The 21,382-nt window shown below is 43.1% G+C and overlaps 2 protein-coding genes across 7 annotated transcripts in view; both read right to left on the bottom strand.

The window, feature by feature from the left end:
* Positions 1-4,420, bottom strand: part of DLAT (dihydrolipoamide S-acetyltransferase) — a 40,274-nt gene extending 35,854 nt beyond the window's left edge. The window contains exons 1-4 of one of the 2 annotated variants that reach the window (XM_058663912.1): positions 3,941-4,420; positions 3,475-3,576; positions 1,459-1,583; positions 1,158-1,308 (exon numbers count right to left, since the gene is read on the bottom strand). In XM_058663912.1, the coding sequence (XP_058519895.1) occupies positions 1,158-1,308; positions 1,459-1,583; positions 3,475-3,576; positions 3,941-4,222 (660 nt within the window). In that variant the 5' untranslated portion in view covers positions 4,223-4,420. The remainder of the gene's footprint in view (positions 1-1,157; positions 1,309-1,458; positions 1,584-3,474; positions 3,577-3,940) is intronic. The other variant, XM_004585059.3, reaches the window with a different exon arrangement.
* A 4,254-nt stretch (positions 4,421-8,674) lies between these two features.
* DIXDC1 (DIX domain containing 1) overlaps positions 8,675-21,382 on the bottom strand; it is a 74,670-nt gene continuing 61,962 nt past the window's right edge. For all 5 annotated transcript variants that reach the window (XM_058663917.1, XM_058663915.1, XM_058663916.1 and 2 more), the window contains 3 exons: positions 11,690-11,795; positions 10,905-11,013; positions 8,675-9,790 (listed from right to left, as the gene is read on the bottom strand). In XM_058663917.1, the coding sequence (XP_058519900.1) occupies positions 9,710-9,790; positions 10,905-11,013; positions 11,690-11,795 (296 nt within the window). In that variant the 3' untranslated portion in view covers positions 8,675-9,709. The remainder of the gene's footprint in view (positions 9,791-10,904; positions 11,014-11,689; positions 11,796-21,382) is intronic.

The following is a 21,382-nucleotide window of genomic DNA, read 5'->3' on the forward strand; positions in this document are numbered from 1 at the left end:
TGCTGCACACAATGCACTATTTCAAACAGTTCAAAAAGATACACTATGACAAAAACCATACATGGATTTCAAAGTTTTCTGTGCTAAAATAAGCATTTTAATTCTAGTTTTCGGCAAGTGTTTTCATGTATTTTCATGTGTATATATGTGTATATATATATACAAAAACAAAATTTAATATGCAAATTTTTACTTCCCAATTCATTTTTAGAAACAAAATAGAAAAGGACTGTATTATAACAGCCATTTCTGTCCTGACAAAACCCAAGTATCAGACTGGCTGACTCAATCAGAGGAAGGGTGGGAAGCATCGTTATCTTGTTAAAGACTATATATGAAATACATGAGATCCATCATCTTCATTTTAACAAATAGACAAATCTAAAAACTTTTCTCATGCATATGGTTTGTGTGTCCAATGAATTTGGATGTTAATTCTTTTTTGGTGTTTTCTTTAGTCGTTTATATCTAATTTGAAATAACATTATAATGAGATAAAAATAACTTCCTTTGGGGAGTGAGCCAGCAGATAGGATCTCTCTAACTCTGTGCCTTTCAAATAAATGTATAAGAAAAGAAAAAGGAAAGCTAGCTTTTTTCATCCACTTTCAACACACAAATATACATAGTATTTCCCAATATCTAATACACTGATTTAGTATCTTAGCAACTAATTTAGTTAAGAGAATCAACAGGAGTCACATTCAGTGCCTTCAACTTGGTTGTAATGTTATTATTACACATGCCTATTCCACATTTTACGTTCTTTACTGTTAGTTTCCTCATTTATGAAAACCATGCAATCACTTCACCCCTTTAGAAAAACAGATCATCACACATTAAAGAAAAACATCAACTGAGGACCTCCATCCAATAGACTGCAAGTCTACTCTAACTCCTATTTGTACACAGAGTGGAGATAAAGAAAAATCATGCTCAAACTAGGGCTGAGAAATGTAAAGAGAGCCCTTCAAGTTCACCTGGATACGACTAAGCATACAAGTTTTCCATTTTCATATTTAAATCCCTGTGTATTACAAAATAACAGCAGCTAACCACATGTAGTATCAGTTTCAAGGATGTGATAGTCCTTTCATGGAAAAATGATGGATAAATAATGCAGTCATCTACAGAAGCCCTCAGAGGTTGAGCCTCACCTGCATGTGAGTGGGGTATGAGCTCCCAGGCGCCTGAGCAGAAGGTGGAGGGGGCGAAGCAGCAGGGGCCGGTGCAGGGGCTGCTGGCGGGGCAGGAGCGGCCGCAGCAGACTCCAAGGTGTAATTCTTAAAGGCCTCGATATCCTCAGGCCTGTGGAAGAAGAACGCATCCACACAAGAAGGTCAGAAGGCAGACTGAGCACCCACGGGAGTTTTCCAAAGTCTTCACTATTTCTCAAGTCTTAAGTCACAACACTCCACTAGACTTGGAAGCTGCATGAGTGCGGGGGAGACCACTTACTTTCCAACTGTGATACAGATGACTGCTCCCACTGGAACATCTCTGGTACCTTCAGAAACAAGGATCTTTGCCATGTAACATTCCTCCAGGCTCTCAAATCCAACAGTGGCTTTATCAGTTTCAACCTATTAACACATAAAAACAGTAGCACAGATCTGTACAACCCATATGCAGTTTCTCAGCTGGTGTTTAGAATCATGTAAGTGGGGCCCAGCACTGTGGCCTAGCGGCTAAAGTCCTCGCCTTGAACGTGCCAGGATCCCATATAGGCACCGGTTCTAATCCCAGTGGCCCCACTTCCTACCGAGCTCTCTACTTGTGCCTTGGGAAGGCAGTCAAGGACAGCCCAAAGCCTTGGGACCTTGCACTCACATGGGAGACCTGGAGGAAGCTCCTGGCTCCTGGCTTCAGATTGGCTCAGCTCTGGCCTTTGTGATCACTTGGGGAGTAAATGATTGGACAGAAGATCTTCCTGTCTCGCCTGCTCTCTGTATATCCAACTTTGCAATAAAAACAAAATAAATCTTAAAAACAAGTTCTTAAAAGAAAAAGAATCATGTACGTGGTGTCTAGAATCTTGTAAAGGGACCTGCACCTTGCGTAGCAGGCTGTGCCTCAGCCCCTGGCACCGGCATCCCATGTGGGTAACACTTTAGGTCTGCCTTTCAATGCAATCCAGCTCCCTGCTGGTGGCTTAGGGAGGCAGCAGAGGAAAGCCCAAGTCTTGGGTTCCTATTCCCACATGAAAAGGCAGCTTCTGGCTCCTGACTAGGACTGGGCCACCTCTGATCCTTGCGGCCATTTGGGGAACACACCAACACATGGAGAATCTGTTTCACCTTCTCTCTACCTGTAATTGCGCCTTTCAAATACAAACAAATCTTAAAATACTTCTGTGACAATAAAGTGTCTTGGGGTTATTGCAAGGGGGTCCTGTTTCAGTTTTAGCTATGCCATTTCCAACCCAGCTCTCTATGGCCTAGGAAAACCACAGAGGCAAGCCCAAGTCCTTGGGTCCCTACGACCATGTGGAAGACCCAGAGAAGGATCCCACTGGCTCCTAGTCTCAGGCTAGCCCAACATCAGCTATTGTAGCCGTTTGGAGAACAAATCAACAGATGGAAGATACCTCTCTCTCTCTCTCAGTGTACCTATGCCCTTCCAATAGATTTGAAAGGATTGTTTAAAAAAAAAAGTCTTGGTTAAAAACAGTTTGACCAGCTCCTGACAACTTATCTAAGCAATACCGCAATATTCTCTAATACCAAGGGTTTTTTTCCCCCCAAGGTTTATGTATTTTAAAGCATTACAGGAAATGTGTGTGGGGGTTGGAAGAGTTCTTCCATCCACTGGCTCATTCCCCAAGTAGCCACAATGGCCATGACAGAGTCAGGCCGAAGTCAGTAGCCAGGAGCTTAATCTGGGTCTCTAATGTGGAGAGCAGGGGCCCCAGCTCCTGGACTATCTACTTCCTTGCCCTGGCCATTAGAAGGGAGCTGAATCTGAAGTGGGGCAGCCAAGACACCGACCAGCACCCCTATGGGCTGGTGTTACAGGTGGCACCATTACTTGCTACGCCACAACTTGGCCCTCTAGTACCAAGTTTTGAAAACCATCTCAGGGCCAAGTGTAATAGCTCAACTGGCTAATCCTCCCCTTGCAAGCACCCAGATCCCATATAGGTGGCAGTTTGTGTCCCAGCTGCTCCACTTTCCATCTGGCTCCCTCCTTACGGCATAGAAAAGCAGTAGAGAACGGCCCAAAAGATTGAGACCCTGCACCTGTGTGGGAGAACCGTAGAAGGCTCCTGGCTCTTGGCTTCGGAACAGCTCAGCTGCAGAGGCTGGGGAGAGACTAGAGGATGGATTTCTCTGCAAATCTGCCTTTCCAATAAAAATTAAAATTTTTAAAAAGGAAACAAAACTCAGTTTCTGAAGCAAGAGAGTAACTACTCAGGCAGAGAGCTCACACCAGTCAGATCCTTCCAACTCATTTCAATGTTTTCAAACAAATTACCTCTGCAATGAGGTCACCCTCGTTGATTTTGTCCCCTTCCTTTTTCTCCCACCGGGCTATGGTGCCTGCCTGCATCGTTGGGGAGAGAGAAGGCAATGGAACCTAGACAAGAAAAAGGAGAAGCACTGCATTTAAAAGGAGTTACTTAACTCTCACGCGTGGTTCGGTACTTCCTTCAATTGCACGCAGAGTTTACTGAGTCCCGTTACACACTGGGCTCTGCCTACAGACTTCGTCTCCCACGGACCTGTGAGGCTGACAAAGCACAAACCTCATCCGAGGCTTCTGCAAGTAGCCCCAGGCTTGGAGCTCCCATTTCAATGGTACAGAGGACTGGATGGGGAACTCGCCAGCTCCAGCCAAGCTGGGCTTTTGACCAGGGGCCATGACAGATCACCGAGGCCCCTGAAACAGGATGCCCAAACCCAAGAGTGCGCCTGAAGGACAACCGGGTGCAGAGTCTCACCTTCTGATGCGGGGGGAGACTGTAACAGCGCCGGCTGGGCGATCCCCAAAGCTGCTGCAGCAGGACGCGGTTCCGCGGCGTGGCGCCAGAACTGGGGCTCCAGCCGCAGAGTGCCCGGACCCCGCCATACACCGTGGTCACTCTGCTGCAACGAACCGCAGCCAGCCCAGACCGCGCAGTCCCGCGCGGAGCTCCGGGTCCCTCCCGCCCAGCCGTCCTCCGAGCCCCGAGCGCCGCCCTGGGGGCTGCATGCTGGGCCCGCCGCGCCCAGACGCGCCACATAATTGTCACCGGCTCCCCACGACCCACAACCAACACCGTCTCCGGAGTGACCTCCCCGAGAGCGGCACGGCTCTGCCGTCAAGCCACTCCCGCGCTGCCGCACGCTGTCGTAAAACGGGCTCCGAGGATTCTCTCCGCCCCGCGTCCCAGGCCCTGACGCCCTTGGTTTCCGGAGGTCTGGGAACCTGTTCGCGGCTGGGGGCTGTTCCGGGGCCGCGGAGTCTGGGCGGCTGCTAGTCCAGGAGAAGTAAGAGAAGGAGTGGGCGAGGAGTGAAGAAATCCCAGGCCCTTCAGGGAGAGGCAGAGTCGCCTCAGGTGCTGGGGTGCAGGGAGTGGCCACGTTTTGAGGAGCCGCTGGGATGGGAGCCCGAGGGCTCAGCTGGGCGGTGGAAGCCTTCGGCCTGGGACAGGTTCTTGGAATGCTCCCCGGGGGAACGGCGGGGGAACGGCGTAGGAACCCGCCCGCGATGCCGAGGTTTTCCCTGAGGTGCCCTTGGCTTCCCAGGATGACCTGGGAATTTGCCCCACCCCCCTGAAAAGGCCACCCTGGGTTATGCAGATTTAATTTGTCTTTGTAGCTCCGCCGGAAACTGGAGTGAACAGGTTTTCCAGCCCAAGGGTGTCAGACGCTGGCAAGTAGATGATACATCCCGACATTTGGTTGTACAATAGGGGGATTAAGCACAGTCTCTGTGTGAAGATTCCACTTAACGCAAAACAAATTTGTGTTCATCCCTAGTTTACTATAGGTGCCTTTTGAATATCCAAAAGTACTGTTTGAAGTATGTGATACCAAAAAGTGAACTACAAAGCTACTGACGTCAGGGTGTGTGTTATTTGGATACATTCCCAGACTTTGGAGCCGAATGCATAACTTTTGAATGAATGAATGAATGAAAAGCGATCTAAACACTTCCCTTGTGGACTTAACATTTTAGAATTAGCAAGTATCTCTTCTCAGCTGAAGGTGATGCTAAGACCAGGAGAAAGCAGGTGCCCTGTGTGGATCATGCGTTTAAACTTTCAAAGTTTTTAGGGGCAAATAAGTGGTTGGTGCAAACAGCCAAAATTACGCTTGGGTTTTCCAGCATCTTATATGGAGTACATGGGTTTAAGTGCCAACTCCACTTCCAATTCCAGCTTCCTGCTAATGTATCCCCTAGGAGGCAACAGATGAAGGCTAAAAGTACTTCAGTTCCTACCACCAATGTAGGAGACCCAGATTGAATTCCAGGGTCCTGTATACATCCCGATACAGTTTTGGCTGTTGTATTTGGGGAGTAAACCAGCAGATGGAAGATATCTCTCTAAAAGCCAAAATAAGTAATACATGTAAGTTAAACTAGCTTGTGTTACAAGAGGTGATTCACTGAGATGTGCTTGTTTAGACCTTGTTTTGCATTTTTCTATTAGTTTATATCTTACATACACTTTGACTTAGGTATAGCTAAATTAGAAGAAGATACAGTTCAGATGGTCCAGGGATTGCACATGTACCCTAGGCTAGGAATTCTTAGTCCCCTGAACAGACTGGATAAAGGAAAATTAAGGCAGCTAAAAAAATACTCGGATTTGAAGTAGATTTGTAGAACAGTAATATCACTGGTTCAAATTTGAGTAGATGGGAAGAGAAAATAGTTCATTATGAAAGATGTTGAATTAAGTTCTGCTCATACTTGTCACAATGGAGTAGCTAATTAATAGTTTAGGATATGTAAAATACGTAAGAGCAGTGAAAGTATTCAAGGCTAACAACTGGGATACATTAAACATTCAACTTGAAGGCAACTTTGTTTTGGGGGAGCAGGTTTCAAATTGTCTTGGGAATATTTCACATGTACATATTCTTTTTAACTTTTATTTATTTGAGAGTCAGACAGACAATGCCTGCACTGGTATATGCCCCAGATTCCTGCAGCTGAGCCAAAGCCAGGGCCAGGAGCAAGAAGGCAAGAATTTGCCTCCTGCCTGCCTAGCTCAAGGTCTGCTGGAGTCAGAAGGCAGATCTGAGAACCAAACCCAGGCCCCAAGATGTGCAACAAGCATTTTTAACTGCTAGCAATTGATTGGTTTTAGGTGCACATTTTAGAAAGCCTAATGTTTGTGCTTGCATTAGAGACTGTTATGTACATGCCTGGATTCTTATTTGCACATTTAGATATAATTTTTCAGAAGTGCTAAATAAATATTTTCCTTGATAATCCTTTTGCTTCCATTAGAAATACTAGTAGCACAATATCTGTAGCAATAAAGTAATCCTTATCTCCACTCTCCATGTAATATAAACATGCTACCCAGGAGCTCAAGTGGGCGCACTTGAGCTTATTTATATATGGCGTTACTGGTCAGTAAGGAAAGAAAAATGAATGATGGATTTAGTTTGCAAACTCCATTTTATTCCATTTTATGTTTTTTTAATTAGTTCATAAATTGTACGGGCAGTTAAAACCGGTTATCACTTTGATCATCAGAAGCCTCTGGTATAACATTTTCCTCATGAGAACACTGTGAAACAATACATGGCAATGATCTCTTTGAAAGCAGTGGTTGCAAACATCCATGTTTCTAAGAAAATATAACTTTACACATATATGGATTTTAAACAAGCTATAGCTCTCATAAGTTCAGACAATAGAGTATGCAGTCATGCTTAATTCATGGAAATAAAATAATTTTAATTATGCTCTAAATGTTTTTAAGTCCTCTTGGATTGATGTAGATCATAAGAATATTTTCTCTAATTTATAACCATCCTGATTTTTTAAAAAAAGCTGCAAACTAGTAAATAATATCGCCACTGCCAAGTGTGTTCAGCCTTAGTTCTTCAGACACAAAATGCAGCAAATTTAGGGAACGAAGCAATAAGAGAACAAACAAATTTAGTTCCAATTCCAGCAAATTTAGGGAATGAAGCAATAAGGGAACAACCTTCAGTGAAAACTGTTTAAGAAACTGAACTCTTGACTATTTTTGAGAGTCATTATAAAAAAAAAAGCGCCAACGCTGTTTAGAGATGTTTTATGAATTCTAAACATTCTGATTCCTTAGTTTTCTCAAGGAACAAAAACACCATCAATAGCAGAATGGACTATTCGGCAGCTATGTCACTAGGAGAAGATCACAAGTGCATCTAAACAGCGAACCATTCAGACTGAACGACTCAATAGCTCCTTCGGCTCATCTGACAGCTGGAATAAGGATTACCAGCACATTTTGTACAAGAGTTACTGGAGTGACTTCATCTAGTAGGGATGTTTACCTCTTGCATAGGATGAATGAGCTAAAAGGTGTTGGGCGGGGGGGACCTCCAGTTCTCCTTGAACTCAATTTCAGCTTTTTAATGTGGCACCAGGCCATTACAAATCCTTTTCCAAAAAGGAGATAAGAAAAATAAGTAAGGTGAAGAACTATGAAATATTTCTCTGACTTAATTTTCTCTGAAATGTTAAATTACACATAAGACTTGGCTGAAAGAAAAGTGACAAGCAAAACTGATTTAAGGGATAAACATCAAGATAAACTACTAGAAATACAATAATGAATTTTGGCCTGCTACCCCTCATGCTATATATATATATATAGCAAACACATAAAATTCATGCAACAAAAAAACTGGTGATGTAAAGATTTTTTCTCCAGACTTCCTGGGAATAAAACAATATATTATCTCCTATCTGACATCCAAATGAATCGTTCATAATTTAGGCTGGCTTTCCCAAATTCTCCCAATCACTTCTGACAAAAAAATAATATCATTGTTAGTAGGAAAAGACCAGATAAAATTAGATGAAAGACATCAGGTGTTTTCTGAGCTCCTGTCTGCTGGAGGTGCAATCAACTGAATTATATACAACTCCCACCACAATAAAATGGCAGGTAGAATTGGAACTGGAATTGTCATCAGTAACAAAATAAAGCTTGTTCTAAAGCCACAAGGGGTGGTAAGAAGAGACTGTATAAAAGCTACTGGGTTCTCTAAGGATACAATATACAGTTGAATGTGAGAATATATACAACTCACACTTGAGTTATAAAAATAGACATGGTTCTCAGACAAAAAGAAAATGAACACAAAAGAATTCTCCAGACATGAATTTTAAAAAGACATCTATATAAAACAACAAGATGTCATATCAGAGTTTCAAAGAGTAGTTGTTGAAATGGCTAGAGGGGAGTTGAAATGGAAACAGATCCATCCTACTCTTCTGTTTGGCAGTGTACATTGGTAATCACAAACAAACTGCTATGGGTAATACAGATAAATAAAAATGGCTAATTGGTTGATGGCTCTTGGGGAATGAACGAGAAAGCCCAGGTTATTAGTGATTCCTGGAAGCTGTATACTTCAAGCTTCTACACTTGACAATGTTGCACATGAGAAATTATTCTAGGTTTTGTTACCTAGAATCAATCCTACCTTTCATGACTCATGCTCCATGCCCCATGGTTCTGTTATGCCCAAAAGAATCAACCTACACTAAATACATAATAGGAAATAAATCCAGCCTTGAAAGAGGATTCCAGACCAGTAAGTCATGCTCAGTTCTCATAAATCACAAGGAAATGCTGAACTTAATAGTCTGTCTTCTTTTAGCTGTAAAAGAGATGTCATGAGCCAAAGAAAAGTCAAGAGACAAAGTCAAGATGATATGGGTAGCAGCACCTTTCCATACCCGCCTGGATGTTTGAGGAGACATTCACTCCTTATTCCTTTCAAACACAAAGAGTTTATCAGTTCGAATAAAAATAAATGACTCTAAAGTTAAATAGTCCCTAGAGATAGCTAGCAGTCCATGAAATATGCCCCCATATGGGTTGAAGAACAAGCTGCCAAATCAGCCAAGACGAGGAAAGGCAGCACAAAATCATATTTAATTATGGTTGTAGCACAGTATAGCACAAAATGGGCAGCCCTTTTTCCATCCAATAAACAGTTCAGCACCATCCAGGTCCAGTTCAAAGTGTTACTGAAGAGTGGGCCCTCATCTTTGGTACCACTTCTTCATTTATTCTTGGTTTGTGATAGCTGCAAAGCAGCAGAAATGCTGGTACCTTTGTCTTGGCTGTAAGTACAAATGCTGGGACTCTGATTGCTGTAACCATCAAGGCCAAATAATACTGTCACACACAGGAGTGATGCATCCAATTCTCAGGTTCCAGGTAATAGCAGCCATGCCCCTACAGGAGCGAGATCATCCATCCCCGTTGGTTAAGGCCTTCGGTTTGTTGTCCTCAGAGTAGAACGCTGTGTTCCCACTGACAAGGAACTCCAGGTGAAACCATGACATACATTTGGATGGGGATATTAAGTACCAGATAAGTCAGGCACACAGACAGGACTGCCTGATGGTCATTATACTTGGAGAAGCTTCAGTTTTAGCCACACAGACTAGAAATATCTCTGTGTATTATGGTTTTAGTCTCCTTCCTGAGTGAAGCAGCCAGGGAGTGACTTGGTTCCACAAGCCCCTGAGCTAATACTCAGCATTAATTCTCTCCATGTTCCTCTTCCACCCAGGCTACAATTTTCCCTTCCCATCCAGGGATGGCATCATCATCATGGAAAACCTAGAGAAAGAACAATGGAGAAATACAGAGTAAGGTAGAAGTACCACTAACAACCACTGCTGCTGCTGCTGCTTAGAGAAAAAAAAAAAAAAAAAAGAAGACCTTAAAAACAAAGTATAACAAAGTACAGAAAGCTTTGTGTTAGCTTCTAGGTCCCTTTGGTTTTGTCCTTGAAGTTCTAACTCGTAACTTATGTCATGTGTGTGTATATGTGTGTGTGTGTGTGTGTGTGTGTGTGTATATATGTATTTCTTAGTTTTACAGCTATAAAATATCCTGAACTCTGTTATAAGCATTAACACATTACTCATCACAGACTACTCTGGAACTCCTAAGAGAAAGTTGTAGGGTAAGCTTTTAAAAAACAGTTGAAAAAGAGGAAAATTTTGGTGTAAGGTATGGAAAAGAAAGGATTGGAAGCAAGACCAATCAAGGTTATTTCTTGGATGCAGTTCTTTGATTTCATAAGCCACAAATAAAGCAGGGTTACTCAAACATTTCAGTGAGGAAATCTTCACAAAACATGTATCACATTTTTTCCACTTTTTAAATTTTATAACCACATGGAAGGCACTTATAATCCATAACTCGCTTCTAAAGAATGGGTGTTGGAGGGAAGGTTTCGCCTGGCAAATGGATTGGATTACCAAGAAAAGTGTAAGTGGAGAGAATACTCAAAAGTTGGAAATAAGCATGTTCTCAAACATAGATGACCACCCACAAGTTTCTAGCTTTCAACATACATATGTATCTGTTACATATATTCAAGCCTGTTTGTTTCTTTTGCTCTATGTAGGAGTAACACTTTTTTCTGTTATGTGGTTACAAACAGAAAAAAGACATTCATTTTATAATAATTTCTTTGTTTTCCATAACAAAATAAAATTTTTTTAAAAAAAATGAAGATTCTATCCAAAAGTCTCAAAGTAATGAAGTACTAGACTAAATCCATCACCATCTTGGGCTATTCTGTGGCTTCTGAGCCTATAGCAATTAGAAGTGACTCGAGTCTCTGGAGGCTCCTCAGAGCTGAACAGAGAGCGTGAGTACTTCAGGGGGCCAGGGCTTGAGGCCAGTGGGCAGGGACACCACACACGCTCTGCGGAGTACATACCTCCTCTTTGACAGTGCCAAACTCGGGATCGAGCGCTTTGAAGTGATACCGGTGATTCCCTTCCCGGTCAATAGCTGCTTTAAAATCCTTTAGCGTCACTTCCCCCAACCTGCAACAAAAGGACAGTGCACCAAGACAGATTGTTAATCAATAAGTTGGGAAGATAGGGCCCTTCCATGGTCAACAGGCAGAAACAGCATGGCCTTGTCAGGTCACAGCCCCTGATAACTCTCATTGCATCTGTGATGACCCGAGAATTTAGAATTATTGCATCTACAGCAGCCAAATCACTTTCCTCTGGTTTTCTCTGGGAATTAGACAAAAGGTATCTGAAATCAAGTCTGCAGAACAACCATAGGCACATCTATGTTCTCTTGATTTCCTTCTTTACTATTCCACTTTACTATTCAACTTTACAATACTCCCCTTCTTTACTATGGAACATAAAATGTCACCATGTTTACTTTCTATCTTTAGGAAGCTGGCTTTTCTCCCTGAGCAAATTAGGCAGACGCTAGGAAAATCTATGACCTTTCTCAGTAGTTGATTCAAAACTATGTTCTTTAGTACAAAATATATTAACTGACTTTTTGCAAAGTTCTTAACATAAATTCACAATTGGGATTAGCTACAGCCATCTAATCCTAACAAAGAAGAAGGAGCGCCAGGATGCAATTGATGGCTAGTGGCAGGAGGTATTTTGACCACTTGAAAACGATTATTTCAGACTTGGAGCATATTTGTAAGTTATCCAGATTGAAAGTACAAGCATCCCAGCATCTCACCTCTTTGGTATGTTGACCATGAAGGGCGTAAGTGACCGGTCAGTGAAATAGAGCACTTTAGTGCAGGTGCTGCTGACAGCTGGAGAGCTCTGAGAATGAGGCAATTCTGCAATCAGAGACAGACTGAGTGGTTAGGACATCCCATTGGCTCCAAACCATCCCATAGCTCCAGTTTTTCAAAGTATGTCAGGAGAATGTGTCACACCCTTGTCAAACACCATGTCCACAGCGGATGATCCAAGAAGTCACCAATGGTAACACTAAGACAAGGGGCATTTTGAACGTGGGCAGTATCACAAGCACCGTCACACCTCACCATTCCATGTTTTTCTAGAAGGGGATGAGCAACTGATCTGAAAGCCATGTGGCTAAAGACCGGCAGAGGGCAGAGAAGCCCAGAAAGTTCAGCGAGGCAATGGAGACACACAGCAGGGTCTGCAGGCTTTGCCAGCATTTAGAATTTGGTGAACAGTAGTGGAGAATAGTCCTGGGATTCATGAAGACAAAGACCACACAAGCACAGGAACCTTAGAAACTCAGATCCCAAAGGGCCTCTGCTTCCAACTGAAAAGGCAGAAGACCTAAACTCTCAGCTACATAGGAGTCACATGGGCTGTTCCTGTGGCTTCCTTCTTTTTTTAAGGAGAGGGAAAAAGATAAAGAGCTCTCATCTGCCAGTTCACTCCCCAAATGCCCACATGGCCAAGACAAGGTCAAAGCTGGCAAACAAGAATGATTAGCATGTGGGTGACAGGAACCCACTCACAACTGCTTCCCAGGGTCTGCACTGACAGAAAGCTGGAGTCGGGAACCAGAGCCAGGAACTGACTCCAGGCACTCCACTGTGGGACCTGAGTATCTGAATGGCTAAGCTAACCATTCCTTCTGGTCCTATGGTCTTTAACTCAAGTTTCTAACTTCTATTTTTTAAAAAAGGTACTTTGGGGAAAATGTAGTTAATGAGTACTTGTAGTTATGACTTAAAGAAAGAAGGAGATAAGAACAATCACAAACCTTAATCATAAAGACCCAAACTAATTGAACACCCATATATATGAACTCTCTTCACCAATTCCACCTACATGTATTTCCTTTCTTACTCTAAGCATTGATTCCAACCAAACTGGCAACTTAGGAAATATATTCTGGAAGAGATATTAAAATAAGGGAGAGTGGGGCAGCAATGTGCTCAAGGAAATTAAGCCACTGCCTGCAATGCCAGCTGCTCCACTTTGATTCTAGTCCATGCCAGTGAGCCTAAGGACTGCAGCAAAAGACAGCCCAAGTTCTGGGGTCCCTGCCATTCAGATGAAGCTCCTAGCTCCTGGTTCTGACCTGGCCAGCCCTTCCTGTTGTCATTCGGGCAGTGAATCAGTGGATGAAGATCTCTCTCTCACTCTCACTAACTTTGCCTCTCAAGTAAAAATAATAATTTTTTAAGAAATAATTTAAAAGTTTGAAAAATAAGGGTGAGCATGAGAGCTGTATTAGTACAGGGGTAAAAGAAAAAAGAAACTTGCTCTATTTGCATAGCAATCAGCTTTCCCTCCAAAGAAGGCAGTTATACCATAATTCTCCTTTGCCCTAGCAATCAGCACAGTGTCTGGCACATAGTAGTTATGAAATAAATAAAATTTTTACCTTTAGCATCATTCAATAAACAGCTCTTGAACACTTAATCTGTGCTAACTAAAAATATAAAAATCAACCACATAGTTGTGAATTTCAAAGACCTGTGACAGTAGCATCTCATATAGGGACTGGTTCATGTTCTGGATACTCCACTTCCCATCCGGATCCCTGAAAATGGCCTGGGAAAGGCAGCAGCAGGTGGTGTAAGTGTCTAGGCCCTTCCAGCCATATGGAAGTTCCAGATGAAAGCTAGCACCTTGGGGCCCGGCATGGCCTAGCAGCTAAAGTCCTCGCCTTGAATGCCCCAGGATCCCATATAGGCGCCGGTTCTAATCGCAGCAGCTCCACTTCCCATCCAGCTCCCTGCTTGTGGCCTGGGAAAGCAGTTGAGGACGGCCCAATGCATTGGGACACTGCACCTGCGTGGGAGACCCGGAAGAGGTTCCAGGTTCCTGGCTTCGGATCGGCACGCACCGGCCATTGCGGTCACTTGGGGAGTGAATCATCGGACGGAAGATCTTCCTCTCTGTCTCTCCTCCTCTCTGTATATCTGACTTTGTAATAAAAATAAATAAATCTTTAAAAAAAAAAAAAAAAAGAAAGCTAGCACTTGGCTTCAGCTTGGCCAGTGCTGGTCACTGTAGCCATCTGGGAGTAAACTAGTAAAAAGAAGATTCTCTCTCTCCTCCTGCCACACTCGCCCCACCCTGCCTTCACTTCCATAAATCTTCAAACAAATAAAATAAATATATATATTTTTAAAGTCCTAGGGGGGTCAGCACGGTAGACTAGTGGCTAAAGTCCTCTCACCTTGCATGCGTCAGGATCCCGTAAGTAAGGGCACCAGTTCATATTCCAGCAGCTCCACTGACCTAATCCAGCTCCCTACTTGTGGCCTAGGAAGGCAGTGGAGGATGGCCGAGATCTTCCATCTGCTGGTTCATTCCCCAGGTGGCCACAATGGCTGGAGCTGAGCTGATCTGAAGCCAGGATCCAGGAGCTTCATCCAGGTCTCCCACATGGATGCACGGTCCCAAGGCTTTGGGCAATTCTCAACTGCTTTCCCAGGCCACAAGAAGAGAGCCAGATGGGAAGTGGAGCAGCCGAGACAATCAGCAGCCGTATGGGATCTGCGCACATGCAAGGCGAGGATTTAGCCACCAGGCCAATGTGCTGGGCCCAAGACATTAAAGTATGGGAAGATGCACAAAGGAAACTGATCAGATTGGCATTTCAGAAAGGTCAGTCCAGCTGTGAGGTATGGATTGGATGAGAGAAATTCTGGAACAATCTCTAGGGGCCGGCATGATGGCACAGTATGCTACTCTGCCTGCAATGCAAGCATACCAAATGGGTGCCGATCATGTTCTTTGGTCCCCAGGAGCAACACCTGTGTGACTGTTTTTAAAAAAGAGTCTTTACAATGACAGTTATGGTTATATGAGATCATAAGGGTGGGGCTCTGACCAAGCAGAACTGGTGTTCTTACAAGAATAGACAGCACAGGCCAGTGCTGTGTTGTAGTGCGTTAAGCTATCACCCGAGAACCTGGCATCCTATAAGAACACCACTTCAAGGCCCAGTTGCTCCACTTCTGATCCAGCTTCCTGCTAATGTGCTTTGGAAGAGTGCAGAAGCTAGACCAAGGGCTTGGGCCCCTGCACCCATGTAGAAGACCTAGATACAGTTCTAAGCTCCTGGCTTCAGCCTGCCACAGCCTTGGCTGTTGCAGCATTTGGGGAAAATGGAACATCTGCCTTTTCCTAACTCTGTCTTTCAAATCAATAAATAAAAGAATAAGACAGACACCAAAGCATGGGCTCTCTATGCCAAATGAGAGGAAGAAAGTCTTACTAGCATGTAACCATACTTGTACCATGAGCTTGTGCTTCCAGTCTCTAGAACTGTGAACAAATTAATTTCTATTATTCAATGTATCCAGCCTATGTTTTTTTTTAAGTTAAATATTTATTTTTATTTTTCCTGGAGAGGCAGATTTACAGAGAGAAGGAGAGACAGAGAGAAAGACCTTCTGTCTGCTGGTTCACTCCCCAAGTAGCCACAATGGTTGGAGTTGAGCCAATCTGAAGCCAGGAGCCAAGAGGTTCTTCCAGGTCTCCCACACAGGTGCAGGGTCCCAGGGCGTTAGGCCATCCTCAACTACTTTCCCAGGTCACAAACAAGGAGCTAGATGGGGAGTGGAGGAGCAAGGATAAGAACCGACACTCATATGGGATCCTGGTACATACAAAGCAAGGATTTAGCCACTAGGCTATTGCCCCAGGCCCCCAGCCTGTAGTATTTTGTTGTGGGAGGCTGAAGTAATACAAATGTCATACACACATTTAAGGATAACATTAAAGAATAAATCAGGGTGTCAAATGCCACATGGAGGTACACACTTTGCAAAGATTGGTTTAATAAAAAGGTCATCAGTGATACTAGTTTCAGATGGCTAGTGAAGAAGAATGATGTTTAGATTTATAAACCATTAGTGTTCATTTTTATTTCAGCATATGATATATGCATTTTTATCAGCATATGAAATAGGATGACATTCTTAAAAATATTGTGGGTTGTTAGTTGTTTTCATGACATTTTTAAAAAGTTCACCTTTTTGCCACTGAGTTGCCACTTTAACAGTATTGTAAATCAACTGGTCAACCATGTGTGAGTGTACTTTGAACTCTGTTCTGTTTTACTCTCTATGTGTCTATCCATTTACCAATATTATCCTGTTTTCATTACCTTAACTTTATAGTTTTGAAATCAGACAGAGTGGTCTTCCAACTACTTTATTCATCTTTGTTAACATTTCACCAGTAGAATCATTCTCCCTTTATGATTTCATATAAATTTAAATGATTTATTTGTTTATTTACTTTTTTTTTTTAAAGATTTATTCATTTCACTACAGCCAGATATACACAGAGGAGGAGAGACAGAGAGGAAGATCTTCCGTCCAATGATTCACTCCCCAAGTGAGCCGCAACGGGCCGATGCGCGCCGATCCGAAGCCGGGAACCTGGAACCTCTTCCGGGTCTCCCACGCAGGTGCAGTGTCCCAATGCATTGGGCTGTCCTCAACTGCTTTCCCAGGCCACAAGCAGGGAGCTGGATGGGAAGTGGAGCTGCCGGGACCAGAACCGGCGCCCATATGGGGTCCTGGGGCCCTCAAGGCGAGGACTCCAGCCACCAGGCCACGCCGCCAGGCCCGTTTATTTACTTTTAATTTAAAAAGTAGAGTTACAGAGAAAGGAGAGACAAAAAGAGATTTTCCATCCATTGTTTCACTCCCTAAATAACCACAACAATTGAAACTGGGGTGATCTGAAGTCAGGAGCTTCTTTCAAGTCTTCCACATGATGCCACGGCCCAAGTACTTAGGGGATCCTCCACTTCCTTTCCCAGACCATTTAGCTGGAAGTTGGAATGGGAGTGGAGCAGATGGGAGTCATATAGGAAGCCCATATGGGATGCCAGCATTGCAGGCAGAGGTTTAACTTGCTGTACCATGGTACCAGACCCTTCTTATAAATTTTAGAATCAACTTGTTTATAAGTATAAAAATCTGGTAGGATTTTTTACTGAAATTCCATTGAGACTATAGATTCTTTGAGGAAAGAACAGGCATCTTAATACTGAATTCTTTACCCACTTGCTTATATATTCTTTTAGTGTTTTGTAGTTTTCAACGTAGTCATTGCACAAATTTTATACGGCTTATGCCTACATATTTTATTTTAATTATTTTGTGCAGCTATAAATGCCTCCTGCATTTTTTTAATTTCAAAATATTCATTGCTAAATATTCATTTATTTTACTTTGCCTGATCTATCTGGCTAGAGATTTAGATTTGATTGACTTTTCAATTTTCTATTTCAATGTCATGGATTCCCATTCCTATATTTATTCCTTCCTTTTTTCTATTTTTGTATTTAGTTTGCTCTCATTCATGTTTCTGAAGGTAGCTCAGTTAACTGAGATCGGTGATTAGAAAGTTTTCTTTGTGTTTGCACGTATGTATTTAATGCCACAGATTTTCTTCTAAGCACTGCTTTTGCTGCATTCCAAAAATTTTTATGTATTGAGTTTTTAAAGATGTATTTGATTTATCTAAAAGGCAGAGTGAGAAAGACAGAGTAAGACCTTCCATCCGCAGTCTACTCTCTAAATGGCTTGAACGGCTGCCTCCGAGACTGGCTGCAGACAGACCTAACCAGGCCTCATATGTGGGAGGCAGGAGCCCCCGTACTTGGCCATCTTCCACCGCTTTCCCAGGAAAATGATCAGGAAGCTGGGTTGGAAGCAGAGCAGCCAAGATTCAAAGTGGCACTGTGACACAGCTGTCAGTAGGCCAAGCTGTGGCTTAACCTGCTCTGCAACAAGGCCAGCCCTATGCTTTCTTTGTATTCAAAATATTTCGCAACTGGTTTTGGGAATTTCTTTTTGACCCACAGGATATTCAGATGTGTGTTGCTCAATTTCTAAATACTTGTAAATCTTCCATATATTTCTCTGGTACTGATCTCCAGCTTCATTCCATAACGGCAAAAAAAAAAAATCCTATATGATTTCAATTGTTTCAAATTTGTTCAGTTTTATGGCCAGATCATGAAGCATCTTGGTAAAGATGTGAAAATACTTGAAAAGAAGGCATATTTTGCCATCATTAGTTGGCATGTTCGCCACATGTCAATCGGAAGAGTTGACTGATATGCTGCCCAGGTGTGCCTTTAGTGATGCTCTGCCGACCAGCTGATTACTGCAAAGAGTATCCAAGTTTCCAATTGTAATTGCAGATTTACTCATTTATCCTTTTTATTGTTTTTTTTTGCCTCATGTATTTTAACATTGCTGTTAGAAATACACATATTGGGCCTGGCAGCGTGGCCTAGCGGCTAAAGTCCTCGCCTTGAATGCCCCGGGATCCCATATGGGCAGCGACGGTTCTAATCCCGGCAGCTCCACTTCCCATCCAGCTCCCTGCTTGTGGCCTGGGAAAGTAGTCAAGGACGGCCCAATGCATTGGGACCCTGCACCCGCGTGGGAGACCCGGAAGAGGTTCCTGGTTCCCGGCTTCGGATCGGCGCGCACCAGCCGTTGCAGCTCACTTGGGGAGTGAATCATCAGAGGGAAGATCTTCCTCTCTGTCTCTCCTCCTCTCTCTGTATATCTGACTTTGTAATAAAAATAAATCTTTAAAAAACAAAGTACACATATTTAGGGCCAACTGCAGAAGCCTAGTGGCTGAAGAGCTCACCTTCCATGTGGTGGGATCCCATACAGGTGCCAGTTTCTGTCCTGGCTATTCCACTTCCCTTCCAGCTCCCTGCTTGTGGCCTGGGAAAGCAATCAAGGATGGCCCAAAGTCTTGGGACCCGGCATTTGTGCAGGAGACCTGGAGGAGGCTCCTGGCTCCTGGTTTCGGATCAGCTCAGCTCTGGTTGTTGAGGTCACTTGGGGTGTGAACCAGCGGATGGAGGATCTTTGTCTCTTCGTCTCTCTGTAAACCTTACTTTCCAATAAAAATAAAATCCTTTTAAAAATGCATATTTAGAATTGCTATGTTTTCTTGGTGAACTGATCTCTTTATAATTATATAGTATCTCTATTCATAGAAAATTCTTTGTTCTGAAGTATATTTCATCTGATACTAATTTAACCATATCAATTTTCCAATGATTTATGTTTCCATGGCATATCTTTTTCCTTCCTTTAACTTTTTATATTTATTATTATTTTTTTAAGATTTATTTATTTTATTACAAAGTCAGATATACAGAGAGGAGGAGACACAGAGAGGAAGAGCTTCCATCGATGATTCACTCCCCAAGTGAGCTGCAACGGCCGGTGCTGCGCCGATCCGAAGCCGGGAACCAGGAACCTCTTCCGGGTCTTCCATACGGGTGCAGGGTCCCAATGCATTGGGCCGTCCTCAACTGTTTTCCTAGGCCACAGGCAGGGAACTGGATGGGAAGTGGAGCTGCCGGGATTAGAACCGGCGCCCATATGGGATCCCAGGGCGTTGAAGGCAAGAACTTTAGCCGCTAGGCCACGCCAGGCCCCATCTTTTAACTTCTATATTATTATATTTACAGTGGGTTTCTTATAAAGCATATATAGGTAAATCTTACTTTACCATGTAACTTGACAATATCCAATCTTTTAATTGGTACAGTTAAACCACACACGTTTAGTGCAATCATATGCTTGGATTAAAAGATATCAGTAAATACAATGGTAATAGTCTCTTACTCAGGAGTTTCCAAATTTTAGCTATTCTACTAAGAACTTGAACATAATACCTCTTTCAATTTTCCAAGCAACACCATTAGCTAGTAATATCACTCCCATTTTTGAATGAGGAATGGAGGTTAGAGGGGTAGATGATTTAGTTCCTAAGGTGCCAGAGCTCCTGAGTGTTAGCACCAGAATTAAAATACAGCTCCTTTGGCCTTTGTCTGTCTGTTGTCTCTCTCTCTCTCTCTCTCTCTCTCTCTCTCTCTCTCTCTCTTTCTCTAAGGCAGATGAACAGAGAGAAAAAGCTACAGAGGGAAAGATCTTTGATCCACTGGTTCACTCCCCAACTGGCTGCACCAGCTGGAGCTGAGCTGATCCGAAACCAGGACTCGGGAGCTTCTTCCAGGTCTCCCAAGTGGGTGCAAGGTCCAAGGCTTTGGGCCATCCTCTACAGCTTTCCCAAGCCACAAGCAGGGAGTTGGACAGGAAGTAGAGAAGCTAGGATTAGAACCGGCGCACCTATGGGATCCGAGTATATTCAAGGCAAGGACCTTAGCTGCTAGGCTATTGCACCAGGCCCATGCTTTGCCTCTTGATGGTACCCTTTTCTTCTTCTTGCTTTTGTGATATCTTACAATTTTCTATTGAATTCCACACATTATATGTCAAAATCATAGAGACTAAAGTAAAAATACATACCTGGAATTGGGCACACTGACTATTCTGTCTGCCCATTAATGGAGACAACTGAGTTAATCTCGTCAGGAGCCAAAGTGGGATTGGGATTTACCAAAGGTTCTTGTAGAAATTCAATTTCTTTTGCCAGGCTTTAAAAAATATCTATCTATTTATTTATTTATCTGAAAGATAAAGTGACAAGAGATGGAGAGACAAACAAGATCTTCCATCCTCTGGTTCACTCTCCAAATGCCCACAAGAGCTGTAACTGGGCCAGGCTGGGGCCAGGAGCCTGGAACTCCACCTGTGTCTTCAAAGGGGCAGGCAGCCAAGTATTTGGACCAACATCCACTGTCTTCTTAACCTGATCTGCCATATACCCGCCCCTGCCCATTTTTTAATTTTTGTGGGGTTTTTTTTTGGGGGGGGGGTGGTTAAGTTACAGAGTTTGTCTTTTTGCTAAGTTGTAGAATACTTTATATATCTTGTATCCTAGACCATTACCAGACATATGGTTTGCAAGTATTTTTTTCTATTTTTTCCTATTTTGTGGGCTGTCTTTTTGCCTTCCTGATAGTCCTTTTATGCATAAACATCTTTCATTTGGATGGAACCAATGTTTATAGTTTTCCTTTTATTGCTTATACTTTTGACATCATTTTAAAGAATCCATTGCTAAATCTAAGGTCCTTTTTTTTTTAAGATTTACTTGTTTTTTTATTACAAAGTCAGATATACAGAGAGGAGGAGAGACAGAGAAGAAGATCTTCTGTCCGATGATTTACTCCCCAAGTGAGCGCAATGGCCGGTGCTGTGCAAATCCAGAGCCAGGATCCAGGAACTTCCTCCAGGTCTCCCACATGGGTGCAGGATCCCAAACCTTTGGGCCCATCCTCGACTGCTTTCCCAGGCCACAGGCAGGGAGCTGGATGGGAAGGGGGGCGGCCGGCATTAGAACCAGCGCCCATATGGGATCCTGGCACGTGCAAAGTGAGGACCTTAACCAGTACGCCATCACGCCGGGCCCCGAATTTTATAATTTTAATTCTTACATAGTTCATTGATTTATTATGAGCAAATTTTGCATATGATGTGAGGTAATGGTGCCATCCTAATTCATGTGTATATCTGATTGTCAA

This window comes from Ochotona princeps, chromosome 4, assembly GCF_030435755.1.
Source record: "Ochotona princeps isolate mOchPri1 chromosome 4, mOchPri1.hap1, whole genome shotgun sequence".
NCBI lineage: Eukaryota > Metazoa > Chordata > Mammalia > Lagomorpha > Ochotonidae > Ochotona > Ochotona princeps.